This window comes from Mus caroli, chromosome 1 (assembly GCF_900094665.2).
Source record: "Mus caroli chromosome 1, CAROLI_EIJ_v1.1, whole genome shotgun sequence".
Classification (NCBI taxonomy): domain Eukaryota; kingdom Metazoa; phylum Chordata; class Mammalia; order Rodentia; family Muridae; genus Mus; species Mus caroli.
In genome coordinates this window covers 155,644,849-155,657,868 of record NC_034570.1, presented here as the reverse complement: position 1 = coordinate 155,657,868, position 13,020 = coordinate 155,644,849, and the positions used below count along the sequence as shown (strand labels likewise).

At 39.4% G+C, this 13,020-nt stretch overlaps 1 protein-coding gene across 2 annotated transcripts in view; it reads left to right on the top strand.

The window, feature by feature from the left end:
* The window catches only part of Tiprl (TOR signaling pathway regulator), a 22,910-nt gene that overhangs the window by 5,259 nt on the left and 4,631 nt on the right, over positions 1–13,020 (top strand). For both annotated transcript variants that reach the window (XM_021162922.2, XM_021162914.2), the window contains exons 2-5: positions 3,033–3,212; positions 3,876–3,975; positions 8,726–8,857; positions 11,218–11,313. In XM_021162922.2, coding sequence (XP_021018581.1) covers positions 3,052–3,212; positions 3,876–3,975; positions 8,726–8,857; positions 11,218–11,313 — 489 coding nt within the window. In that variant the 5' untranslated portion in view covers positions 3,033–3,051. The remainder of the gene's footprint in view (positions 1–3,032; positions 3,213–3,875; positions 3,976–8,725; positions 8,858–11,217; positions 11,314–13,020) is intronic.

Here is a 13,020-nt window from a genome sequence, read left to right as displayed (position 1 = left end):
TTTTTTTTTTTTTTTTTATTTTAGTCAAGATCTCACTGTGTAGTCCTGGTTGACCCAGAACTCACTGTGTAGACCAGGCTGGCTTCAAAGTCACAGAGATCCGCCTGCCCCTGCCTCTTGAATGCTGGGATTAAAGGTGTGCACCACTGTGTCCAGATTCAGAATATTTTTGTTATTGCTTGCTTTTTTTTTTTAAAGTTTTGTTTATTTTATGTATATGAGTATGTTGTAGCTGTACTGATTGTTGTGAGCTATCATGTGGTTACTGGGAATTTGAGTTCAGAATCTCTGCTTGATCTGGTTGGCCCCACTCGCTTTGGCCTAAAGATTGATATGTTATTATATCTAAGTATACACTGTAGCTGTCTTCATATCACCAGCAGAGGGCATCAGATCTCATTATGGTTGGTTTTGAGCCAGCATGTGGTTGCTGGGATTTGAACTCAGGACCTTCGGAAGAGCAGTCAGGGCTCTTAACTGCTGAGCCATCTCTCCAGCCCTGTTGCTTGCTTTTTGTTCTTGTTTTGATAAAAGGTCTCGCTATGTGGGTCTGGTTGGTATAGAACTTGCTATGGAGTGCAGGCTGGCTTCATTAACAGATCCTCTTCTGCCTCCTGAGTGCTAGAACTAAAGGTGTACACCAACCACCACACCTAAGTGAGACCTGTTGTCTTTTGAAGTGGTAAGAATATAAATATGTTTCTTATATATGCACATTTACTATGTATTTTCTAATGCCAGCTATTGGTAAGTGATAAATAAAAAAACAGCAAGGTAGCTGGGCATGGTGGTGCAGGCCTTTAATCTCAGCACTTGAGAGGCAGAGGCAGGTATATCTCTGAGTTGGAGGCCAGCTTGGTCTTTTGGGTGGAGGGCTTCAGGACAGTAACACAGAGACACCCTTTCTCAAAAAGCAACAGCAAAATAAACAAAAGACTCCCCTCCTCAAAACAAAAATAAAGCAGGGTAGTTGGGCAGGAGACATTATTTTAGGTAGGATACTATGAGATCCCTCTAAACAGTGGAATGCACACACAACACACATCTACTCTACTGTCTGAAGGAACTTGGACAGCTTTCCAACCCTAGTTCCTTTACTTCTGTCTTTGCCTTGCCTCCTTCATGCCCCTCTCTGTCCTGTTACTTAGCAGCTTCACACTTCCGCTCAGCCTTGTGACTTCTCTTTCATGCTATGTCTGTCTGTCTCTCTTTAAAGATTTATTTATTTACTATGTTACAGTGTTTACTTACATGTATTCCTACACACCAGAAGAGGGCAGCAGATCTCATAGATGGTTGTGAGCCACCATGTGGTTGCTGGGAATTGAACTCAGGGCCTCTGGAAGAGCAGGTAGTGCTCTTAACCACTGAGCCATCACTCCAGCCCCCATGCTGTGTCTCTTGAACTGTGCTTCTTGTGACTGTTCACTCAGAGTTCAGAAAGGAGAGAATCACGATACTAACTGGTCGGTTCAGCCCAGAATAAGCATATTGGACCAAGGTTCCAGAGTTTGCCTTTGGTTAGTTTTGAACTTTCATCCCTGAGTTCAGGTTGGAATCAGGTTCGTTAGGTGTGCTAGCATGTACTTAAGCTTGGTTTTCCAGGAGTGAATAAGTAACTGCCCCTAGCTTTACACAAAATAGGGTTGCTGCTAAGTGATAGCGAATGTGCCTAGCAGGTGCAAGGCTCTCCGTTCAAACTCAGGTACTGAAAACCAGAATGAGAAGTCCTTTAACTGGGACTATAAACCGGCTTTAAAAAAAAATAAAGCCGGGCGTGGTGGCGCACGCCTTTAGTCCCAGCACTCGGGAGGCAGAGGCAGGCGGATTTCTGAGTTCGAGGCCAGCCTGGTCTACAAAGTGAGTTCCAGGACAGCCAGGGCTATACAGAGAAACCCTGTCTCGAAAAACCACCAAAAAAAAAAAAATAAAAAAAAATAAAAAAAAATAAAAAAGAAACATATCTTTTATTTGTTGACATTAACTATAATTGCATTGTTTTTTCTCTTCTCTTTGGCCAGCCCTCCCATGTAACCTTCCACTTGCTCTCTCACATTCATGGTCTCTTTTTCTTTAATTATTGTGGTTGGTGGTGATGGTGTGCATATTGCATGCATATTATATATATTATTTTGGCTTAGTTGTAGGTTCTCTAAGATTCATGACCTCACTAGTCCCAGGTACTTGGTGAAGTTTCTAGTACTGAGCATAACTTTCTTTTATTGAGTGAACCTTAAGGCCAATTAGAGAGCTGTTGGTTACCACCAAGATATATGTGCCACTGTCTTTACACTTAACTCTTCCATGTTGGTTGTAGTCCAGAGTTGTCAACCCAGTTTTCAAAAGGACCAGTGAACTGGACAGCCCACCCCCTACTTAGAGGTTGACAGCTTATAACTTAGTGCCAATCAGTTGGTGCTGTGTGACAAAGCAGGCTTTGTGTTGGTTGGCCAACTTTTTTCATTTTCTTTTTAAACCAGAAGTCCCAATGTAAACAACAACAATCTAATTTTTCTTAACTTTTCAAGTATCAAAATAATAACAATACCAATCACAATATCAAAACCCAGCGATGTGTTATTGATTTGTGGCTCTGACTTTTTGTAGATATTCTAGTGAAGCTGCCCATCTGAGACATGTTGAAAATGGTCTAGCATGTTGGATAAAGGCCTGGTGTTACACTAGCAGTCACGTGCTCTTGAACTCTCTGGGCTTTTTCTTAGCACACAGAATGGTTTTAAGGATCAGATTTTAGAAGTAGTGAAGTTAGAATTGGCCTTAATTATGGTGATCACTATCAGGTTCTTCACTTTGGGTTTCCCCCATGTATCCCTCCCTCCCCACTCTGTCTTGCTGAGTTTAGTGCTGCAGAGATTTGATGATGAACAAGTAGGTGATGAAAGCATCTTACAGATTCTTTATCGTCATGGACTTCTCAGCTTATCCTGGAAAGTCAGAGTTAGGTTGGGATGAAAGAGACAGAAATGCCTGGTGAGCATAAAGGAATCTCCCTGACCTCTGCTTCTGTGCAGGTTAGCTGACGAGCTGCACATGCCATCCCTCCCTGAAATGATGTTTGGAGACAACGTTCTAAGGATCCAGCATGGCTCTGGCTTCGGAATAGAGTTCAATGCTACGGACGCACTGAGATGTGTGAACAACTATCAGGGCATGCTCAAAGTAGCTTGTGCTGAAGAGTGGCAGGAAAGTAGGTGAGAATCCGGGCAGTTACAGGCTCAACACAGAGTATTCAATAAGGATATGTGTGCTTTATTACAATTAAATGTTCAAACTGTATTATTCAAAACTCATTTTTCTGAGCCATAAAACAAAGGTTAATTTGACCACTGCTTGAAATGCTCATTAGGTTAAAATACATGTGAGCTGAGCTTTGCAGGTGTTCTTTAGTCCAATCAGTACAGAAACTTTAAAGTTTCTGGTTTTAAAGAAAAACATTTCTTGTAATTGAATATTTGTGGGGTATTAAAACTAAGAAAAATGGTTGGTTGGTTGGTTTTTGCTGGTTAAATTAGCAATATTTACTTTGTGCCTATTGAATATATACTATATGCTTTGAAGGACAGAATGAAATGTAAGCTTTGAATCATGTCTCAGGAAATGTAGGACGACCTAGAAAGAGTATATCAGCACATGACAAGTTAAATAACAATACATGTTCAGCAAACGTGTATTGTTACTTAGAAAGGTTGGTTTTATGCTAGCGAATGACAGTATATGCCTTTAGTAGGATGTTTTATATTGTATGTGTGCTAGTAGGGTATTTTATTTTATATATACAATGTGTTAATTTGGTGTGCATATGAACACTGATATATATTCTAAATTTCATCGTCCTTTTTGTTTTGGTATTTGAGGACGGAGGGTGAACACTCCAAAGAAGTTATTAAACCATATGACTGGACCTATACAACAGATTATAAAGGAACGTTGCTTGGAGAATCTCTTAAGTTAAAGGTAAATCTGAACCTTTGCTTCATATGATTCATATAATCCTTAATCTTAGCACTGCATCCTAGTTGTGGTTATTCTTTTCCCAACTCCTTTCGTCCTGCTTCTTCCTGGTGGCAGACTTTAGAGCTTAATGTGAGGGGGTTTGGTTTATTATCATTATTATTATAAATATTAATTAATTAATTAGTGGGAAAGAAGACTATTACAAGATTTTCCTTTTTTCTCTTTTTGAGATGGAGTCTTACAAGGCTGGTATTGAACTCTTGGGCTCCTCTTGCCTTGGTCTCCTCAGTGTCTAGAACCACAGGCATGCATGCTCCTGCCTGAGAGCAGTAGTCTTTCTTTCTTTTTAAAATTCAATTATTTAATTAATTTTTAAAACAATATTCTTTAAAGTAAGGTTGGTAGATGCTTGCTTTGCCTTGGTGTTAACAATATGACAGCCAAGAAGCGTCTGTCCCTGGAAATGTATTACTAGGTGAGTTAGATAGAAACTGCTAGCTAGAAGCTGGTTTTACATATGAACAAACAGTTGAACAGAAAACTTATATCTTATATATGCTTGCACTGATTTTAAATTTGGTATGACTTTAGATGAGTTAGTTACTTTTTTCTTTCTTTCTTTCTTTCTTTTTGTATTTTAGTTTTTGAGACAGGGTCTCGTGTAGCCTTGGATGGCCTACTCTATTTAGACCAGGCTGGCCTTGACATTTGCCTGCCTCTGCCTCCCTGGTGCTGTGATCTAAGGCATGTGCCACCACGCCTGGCTCTTTAGGTGAGGTATTTAATCAAGGCTAGTGACCGTTGCTGGCAGGCTGAGTAAATGATAATGCTTACCCACAGCGGAGTTTTGTAGGAAGAGTTCACAAGCAGATTCTAATTATTACATGTTCAGTGTTGTTAGTGTCGAGTTGCATCTGTAGAGTCTCTGCTCCAGAAAAGCTTCACTGAGAGTGGAACGGGTGGCTCTGCAGCAGCTATAGTTTTAGGTCTTCTAGTGAGACTGAGGTGAAACAAATGTGGCTTAGGTTGTGTGTCTGACAAGATTGTTCCATTTTAAAGCATTTTCCTTAAAAGTTATTTAGGGCTGATGAGATAACTCGGTGAGTAAAGGCATGGCTGCTAGATGGCCAGAGAGAACCTGCACCTTCAATTGTCCTCGGACCTCCACACATACATATTACACAGAGATTAAAACAGTTTTTCCCCCAAGACAGGATTTCTCAGTGTAATCCTGGCTGTCCTGGAACTTGCTCATAGACCAAGCGCCACCTGTCTCTGCCTCCTGAGTGCTAAGAGTAAAGGTGTGGGCCGCCACCACCCAGAAGATGAAATTTTTTAAAGTAAAAGTTTTGGCAGCTAGAGTTATTAACTGGGCATGTGAGGTCCTGTGTGAAAGCCTTGCCTTTGCACAGTGTTTTAGTCTCAGCAGATAGAAGCTAATTCTTATTAGTTTCTCCCTCCAACTTTTCTGTGTGTTTCCAGGACAGAAACACAATTTTTGAGAAAATCAATGTTCACTCATTTATTCACTTACTGATTTCATCAGATATACGGTGAAGCTTTGTTGTGTAGAAGCCATTGGTAATTCTAGAAGCCATTGGTATCCTCCTGTGTGAGGTGAGGGGATTTTCTTATTCTCTAAAGAACTGCAGATTATAGTCTCTTCTGACTAAATGACCTAAGCAGCGAGCTTAGGTCATTGATGTTTTGTTGCCAGGAATGAGGGAAATAGATTTTTAAAAACCTCATGCAATAGTGATGATTACTTTATGGATTCACATAGGAAAAGCTGCATTAGCTGTAAGTAGATCAGGAATAGGAACCTATAACGCAAGTCTTCTCAGGTGTTGCTAAAAATGTCAGTGTGATCACCCACTCTAGTAATGTGCTCGGGCTTTGTCCAAATATAAACTTTGTTTCAAATCAGTAGGCAAAAGCTTTGCCAGGTTGTCAAAGCAGTTTGTACTTGTGCCCCCCCCCTCTTGTGTGTGTGTGTGTGTGTTCTTGTCTTCTATCTTGCTGGTGATGCAGTTCCTGGCGTTTGTTGATTTGTTGATGTGCATACTAGGCTCTGTGTCTAGCAAGCTTCGGGGGCTTCTCTTGACTCCACCCCTTGGAGCACAGGGTTACAAACATGCACACACTGTTGGGTCTGGCTGTATGTGGGTTTTGGGCTTTCATTTTAGGCTTTGTCCTTTGAGTCATCTCTCCACAGATTGATCTTGCAAGGTCTTTTGATAAATGGACAGTACCAGATCCTATGTGTAAAAGTGTTTACCGGTCTATCTGTTACACAAGGAAGACCTCAACAAATGCTCTCAAATACCAGTCACTGTGTTTATTGAAATACCAGAAATGAAAGAAGCTGCTTCATTACCTAAAACTGATGCACGCACGTGGGGGTTTAAATGTCTTTGTTTGTTTGTTTGTTTTTGTTTTAGATGGAATGACTGAGACTGGAGAGGTGGCTCAGCAGTTAAGAGTAATTACTGCTCTTGTAGAGGACCCAGGTTCATTTCTCAGCACCCATGTGGTGGCTCACAACCATCTAATTCTAGTTCCACGGGATCTGATGTTCTCTTCTGACATGTGTAGGCACCAGGAATGCATATGGTGGTCATACATACATGTAGGCCAAACACTCATACGTATAAAATAAATAAATCTAATATATATATATATATATATATATATATATATATATATATACACACACACACATATATATATGTGTGTGTGTATGTATGTGTGTATATATATACATATACATACATACATCTTTTTTAAATGGAAAAATTTCCAGGCAAAAAATTAGAATTTTGTTCTTTAGTGTTCAAAATATCTCTGTAGGTAGGTACTGGTGTCCTTAGTTTGTAGATGGTTTGGGGTAGCACACTACCCTTAATTTATGGTTTTGAATATTTGTTATATGTATATGATTTCATAGGAATTTATGAGGGTTTTTTGTTGGTTTTTATTATTTTTTAGGTTTTTCTATGAGTTATTATATATAATATAATATAATATAAATATATATATGAGTGCTCTATCAGCATTACACCTGCATGCCAGAAGAGGGTGTCAGATCCATTACAGATGGTTGTGAGCCACAATGTGGTTGCTAGGAGTTGAACTTAGAACCTCTGGAAGAGCAGCCAGTGCTCTTAACCACTGAGCTATCTCTCCAGCGCTTTTTGTTTTTGTTTGTTTTGTTTTGTTTTAAGACAGAGCTTCTCAGTGTAGCCCTGGCTGTCCTGGATCTCACTTTGCAGCCCCCACTGGTCCCAAATTCACAAAGATCCACTGCCTCTGCCTCCTAAGGGCTGAGATTAAAAGTGTTCATCACTAGCACCACCACCCAGCCTTTGTTGTTATTTTTAACATTTGTACATATAATATCAGTTGAGATTTTAAATTCTGAACTCTTCCTCATAACATTCTCCAGTGGCTGGAGAGATGGATCGGTGGTTAAGATCACTTGTTCTCACGGAGGACCAGCTTTGGCTTCTAGCAGGTACATGGCAGCTCACCACCATCTATAACTTTATTTCCTAGTGGTTATTTGTCCTCTTCTGACCTCCAAGGCCAGCACATACACATGGTGTATTTACATACATGCAGGCAAACACGCCTACACATAAAAGAAATCTTTAGAACATGCTTCAAAAACTGTGTATGTATAGGAGGTATATGTTAGTAAAATATAGTTTCTTAGAGTCAGTGTTGGGACTGGAGAGGGACTCCTGTCTCTTGCTTTCTGAGCCTTGCTTTTTAGTTCTGGAAGTAGCTTGTGTGTATGTGGGTGTGTATTTTATTGTTGTCTCCTTTTTGGTTGTTTAACTTTTACTCTTTGGGCTGTAGAATGGCATAAGAAAAGCCACTCACAAAGTTGTGGAAATCTTAACCTGACTAGATTCATGTCTACCTTTGTGTTTATTAGCTGGCCTAAGGTGATGGTGTGAGAATATGATTAGTGAAGTAAATTAATTCCTAATACTGTGCCTGTCCCATAGTGATGTAACTATATATGGCTGTTTCTTCTTGTTTAAATAAATGATTCTGTAGGACAGAAGCTGTGGAGGGCCACTTTTTTTTATCTACACTGAATCTTTGTAATAAAATATGCTTGGTGTCTATGTGTTTTTAAGGTTTCTTTTTCTATAGCACGTTAGAATAGTTGCTCATGCACTCTGACTTAATATCTTATTTAAAAGTTATCAGCTTAACAATTTCTAAGTATATATAGTTGAGGAGGGCTAATTATATTAACATGGCTGTGTAACCAGTCTCACCAGTATAGGGCTTCATGCAGGAACCACCTCGCCTGTATTTTTTATGTGTGTTCTGGGGATTATGTATAAACACAGGTTGTCATGCTTTTGCTGCAGGCATTAATTCCCAGCTCCTGAGATACATGTAATTTTAATGGAAAAAAGTATTTTTCTAATTCCTAACGAGCATATCCAAATAGCACAAGACTACACTTAGCCTTTTATGGAGCTATTTTGACTTACACAGATTTTCAGTTGATAATTTTCTCACCTTCACAAGAAATGCTTAATTTTCTTCTGAGATGGTGTATTTAGATTGTTTTGATACCAGGTCAGAAGATAAGTAATCTCTAGTGGTTTTCAGACTTTCAGAGTGGAGGCAAATGTGAATACCGATGCTATGCAAAGAAATGATACAAACTTACTTGCAACTCTAGCGCTTTTCATTGAAAGTCGTCATTTAAAATTGTGTGTTTCAGGTTGTACCTACAACAGATCATATAGATACAGAAAAATTGAAAGCCAGAGAACAGATTAAATTTTTTGAAGAAGTTCTCCTGTTTGAAGATGAATTGCATGATCATGGTGTTTCCAGCCTGAGTGTGAAAATTGTGAGTACTCAAATTAATCCTCCATTCTCACCAGTGGCTGGCGTGATGCCTTGTAAGGTTTAAGTCTACAGCACAGCTTTGTGACATTTACCAGAAACAATGATATTTAGTCTTTTTAAAAATATATCTGTCCAGCATCTTTTGGTTATTTGCTTATTATTCAACTTGACTGAATGAAAACTGTGACTTAATTTTCATGTTCATAATTTAAAATGATATTTGTAGAATCTGCAGGTAGCATGTTGGATGGATGCTTTAGGTATTTATTTTATGTTCGTGAACGTTTTGCTTTCGTGCACTACACGAGTGCCTGGTGTCACTGGAGGTCAGAAAAGGACATTGCATCCCCTGGAGCTGGAGATGGTTGGGAGCCACCATGTGGGTGCAGAGGGTTGTAGCTGGTTCTCTGCAGGAGCAACAAGTGCTCTCACAGCTGAACCGTCTCCCGAGAACAATGGCCCAGGAGTTAGGATTTTAGTGTATCATAAAATTATCAGGTCAGTTTTTAGCATAAAAGTGGAAAACAAAAAAACACAAGTATAAATGATCATTTCCTATTATATTGTTGTCTATCAGTAGAGGACAAGCTATTTCTGTTCATATGCTATTGGTGAAACATGTTTATAAGAAATAGATAACTGGGTAACTTGACTGTACTGAAGATACGGGAGCAGTTAGCTACTTAGATCTGCATACCGAGTAACTATGACTGTGACAGCTAAACATGTGGCCAGACAGCTACTCAACACGGGCACTGTCCATCATAGTGACATAACTTTTGAGTGAGATTTGTATTTATAAGATTGTCATGTCATTTTAATAGATTTATTTTAACCTACATAAATGCCAGGTGAGCCATCTGATAGCCCGGCATGCAGAAGAACCTCATTGGCTGCACTGACCTGGAGCATACACTGTAGGATCTTATTTTATGGAAAGTGGGTGAACAGAAGTCGCCACAAAGAAGGAAGTGGCTCTTCAATTTTTGCTAGTATTGATACATGGAATCAGTATCTGTCTTAAAAAGGAGCATTGTATTTATAGGTCTTGGGTATGTTTTAAGTCATGTATGTATGTGTGTGTTTATGTGTGTGTGTTTGTCATGAGTATTCAGAGGCTAGAGTCCATATCATATGTCTTCTATTGCATTTCTACTTGATTTTTTTTTTTTTTTTTTTGAGAAAGGGTCTCTCACTGAACCTGGATTTTGCTAATCCTGTCACTGCCTCCTCAGGACAGGACTAGGCACATGTTGCCATGCCTGGCTTCTCTGTGGGTGCTAGGGAGCAAACTTAAACCCTAATGCTTGCAGAGTGCTTCACTGCTTGAGCCAGCTCCTCAGCCCAAAGAAGTATCAGTTTCATCTGTGCTTTTGGTTGTGAGCACACAGGTGTGAGCCTGCATATGTTTAAATGCACATGTGGAGACCAGAGGACAGCCTTGAATGTTGTTCCTCAGGTCCCATCCACCTTTTCTTTTTGAGACTGTCTCTCTCACCGGTCTAGGCTAAGCTGGTGAGCCCAGGGATCCAGATATCAGTTTGTATCTGCTTTCCTCACAAACCAGCCTTGTTAAATAACCAGCTAAAGGCTTCGAGGCCAGTGGAACTAGGGTAGAGAACCTCAGATTAGCTGGTGCCTGTGTTGGAATGCTTCAGCTTATCGTTATTTTGGCTTTATGGTGGTGTCAAAGTATAAGCCTTCATTCTTAACTATACTTTGTTGTCTTAGTTAGGGTTTTACTGCTGTGAACAGACACCATGACCAAGGCAAGTCTTATAAAGGACAACATTTAATTGGGTCTGGCTTACAGGTTCAGAGGTTCAGTCCATTATCATCAAGGCAGGAACATGGCAGCATGCAGGCAGACATGATACAGGAGAGGAGCTGAGAGTTCTACATCTTCATCTGAAGGCTGCTAGCAGAATACTGACTTCCAGGCACCTAGGACATAATAAAGGCCACACCCATGGTGCCATGCCTTCTCCAACAGGACTACACCTTCTAATAGAGCTACTCCCTGGGCTGAGAATATATAAACCATCATATTTGGGTTTTGGATTCTTTTCTATCTTATTAATGTGTGCAAGTGAACTAGATCTGGTCAGCATCCCTGCATTGCTGAGCTGTGATATTGAATAGGTCTGATGTGTTAAAAGCATCTTAGACAGGTATTTCCGTCTGTTGGGCTTTTAGGACATAGACATAGACCAGGGAGAATCATGGTGAATTTGAAGTTTTTTTTTCCCAGTGTTTCTCTCTCTTTTTTTCTTGTAGTAAAGAAATAAAGTATGTACTTGTCATTAACGTTTCACCGCACTGCACTGTACTGTACTGTACTGTACTGTCTTTTCTCTCCAGAGAGTGATGCCTTCCAGCTTCTTCCTGCTGTTGCGGTTTTTCCTGAGAATTGATGGGGTGCTCATCAGAATGAATGACACGAGGCTTTACCATGAGGTACTGGTGCTCGTGTGATGAGTGTGCTCACTGACGCTCACTGAGCCTCTTATGTGTCTGTCGCTTTAGAATGTGAGATTAAGTCATGTTTCTTGTTCTGTGATCACCTGGTAACTCATACATTTGAGTTTTCAGGGTTACTGACTACACACTGTAGTTGGACACGCTGTCTTTTTTTCTAAGTTCTAGTAATCAAAAAAGGTTTTATAAAAAAACGTGTCCTGGGTATGAATGCTTTGACCAAAAAATTTGTATACATTTAACTTGTGTTTAAGGAAAACTGTCCCTTAGCTTCTGTATGATGTCCTGTTAGAGATCCCTCTTCAGGGCCAGATGGTAGTAGCACACGCCTTTAACCCCAGCACTTGGGAGGCAGAAGCAGGTGGGGCACTTGAGTTGGAGGCCAGCCTGGTTTTACAGAGCTAGATCTAGGACAGACAAGGCTACACAGAGAAACCTTGTCTCTAAAAACAAAAACAAAACAACACAACACAACACAAAAAGAATTCCCACTTACACTGCCTCCTGACGTCTGTATTACATGGTTACTTGGAGGTTATTGTAAGGGTGGAAAAACACTGTCTTCTGTGAAAAGGTAACTGATAATATGCAGGTCTTAAGTGTTAAAGAGAGGAGTTTAGATTTTTCCAGTAGCTTTAGAGCACCCTGTCTTTTCTGAATACTTAAGTTCAAAATTGGGATCACATAGGATGAAGAATTAGAGGAGATACCAAAACTATTAATTATGGCCATAATAGCTCGTGCTGTGGTAACTAAGTCAGAAAAGGTTACGTAGCTCACTTAAGGTACCCAGTAAGAGGCAGAATTGGGTTACATTGACATTTTCCCCCAAGTCCTTTATGTAGACATTTGTTTTCCCCTTGAAACAGCACAGTGACTGTGATTATGCTTCCTCCCTACCGCTCCCCTCTTCTTTTCCTCTTCTCCTTGTTATGTAGCCCTGGCTGTTCTAGAACTCTGCCTGTGGATCTGGCTGGTCTCAGAGAACCACCTTCTCTACTGGGATTAAAGGCACCTCTTACACACCTCTTAGCCTTTTCCCTTTGTATAAGCAAAGCCAAAATATTACATTTTTCTCTCATCTAAATCTCAAAAATACTGTTTATACTTAATTATTTTTAATGAATTTATCCTAAAAGATTCTATTATACAGTAATTTATAAATATTTATTATGTAGTTGATCAGTTGTATATACTTGAACATTCACAGCAGTATTGTTTATATAACATGAAGGAACTTATTAATTTGACTGATATGTTTATGTCCATATAGTAGTAGCAGAGAAATGGACACCCATCAGCATTGATGGCAGAGAATAAATAGAGCTAATTTGGAAAGGTGGTTATCTTACTGCTGAATTTTGAAAGTGTAGTGTGAATTTATTTAAATTTGATGTAGAGGTTTTGAAATGATCAAGGCTGTGTCATCAGAACTAGCTATGGTTGATAACTTATTTTTCTTATTTATACTTTTATTGACTATGGTGAACATTAATTTTTTCTTGTTTCTTATTGATATATTTTAAAGAAATATAATTTTGTAGTTTTTTTAAACTGAAAAGTGTTTATCCAAAAGCAAATTGTAATACATCTATCTTTCTTTCTTTCTTTCTTTCTTTCTTTCTTTCTTTCTTTCTTTCTTTCTTTCTTTCTTTCTTTCTTTCTCTCTCTCTCTCTCTCTCTCTC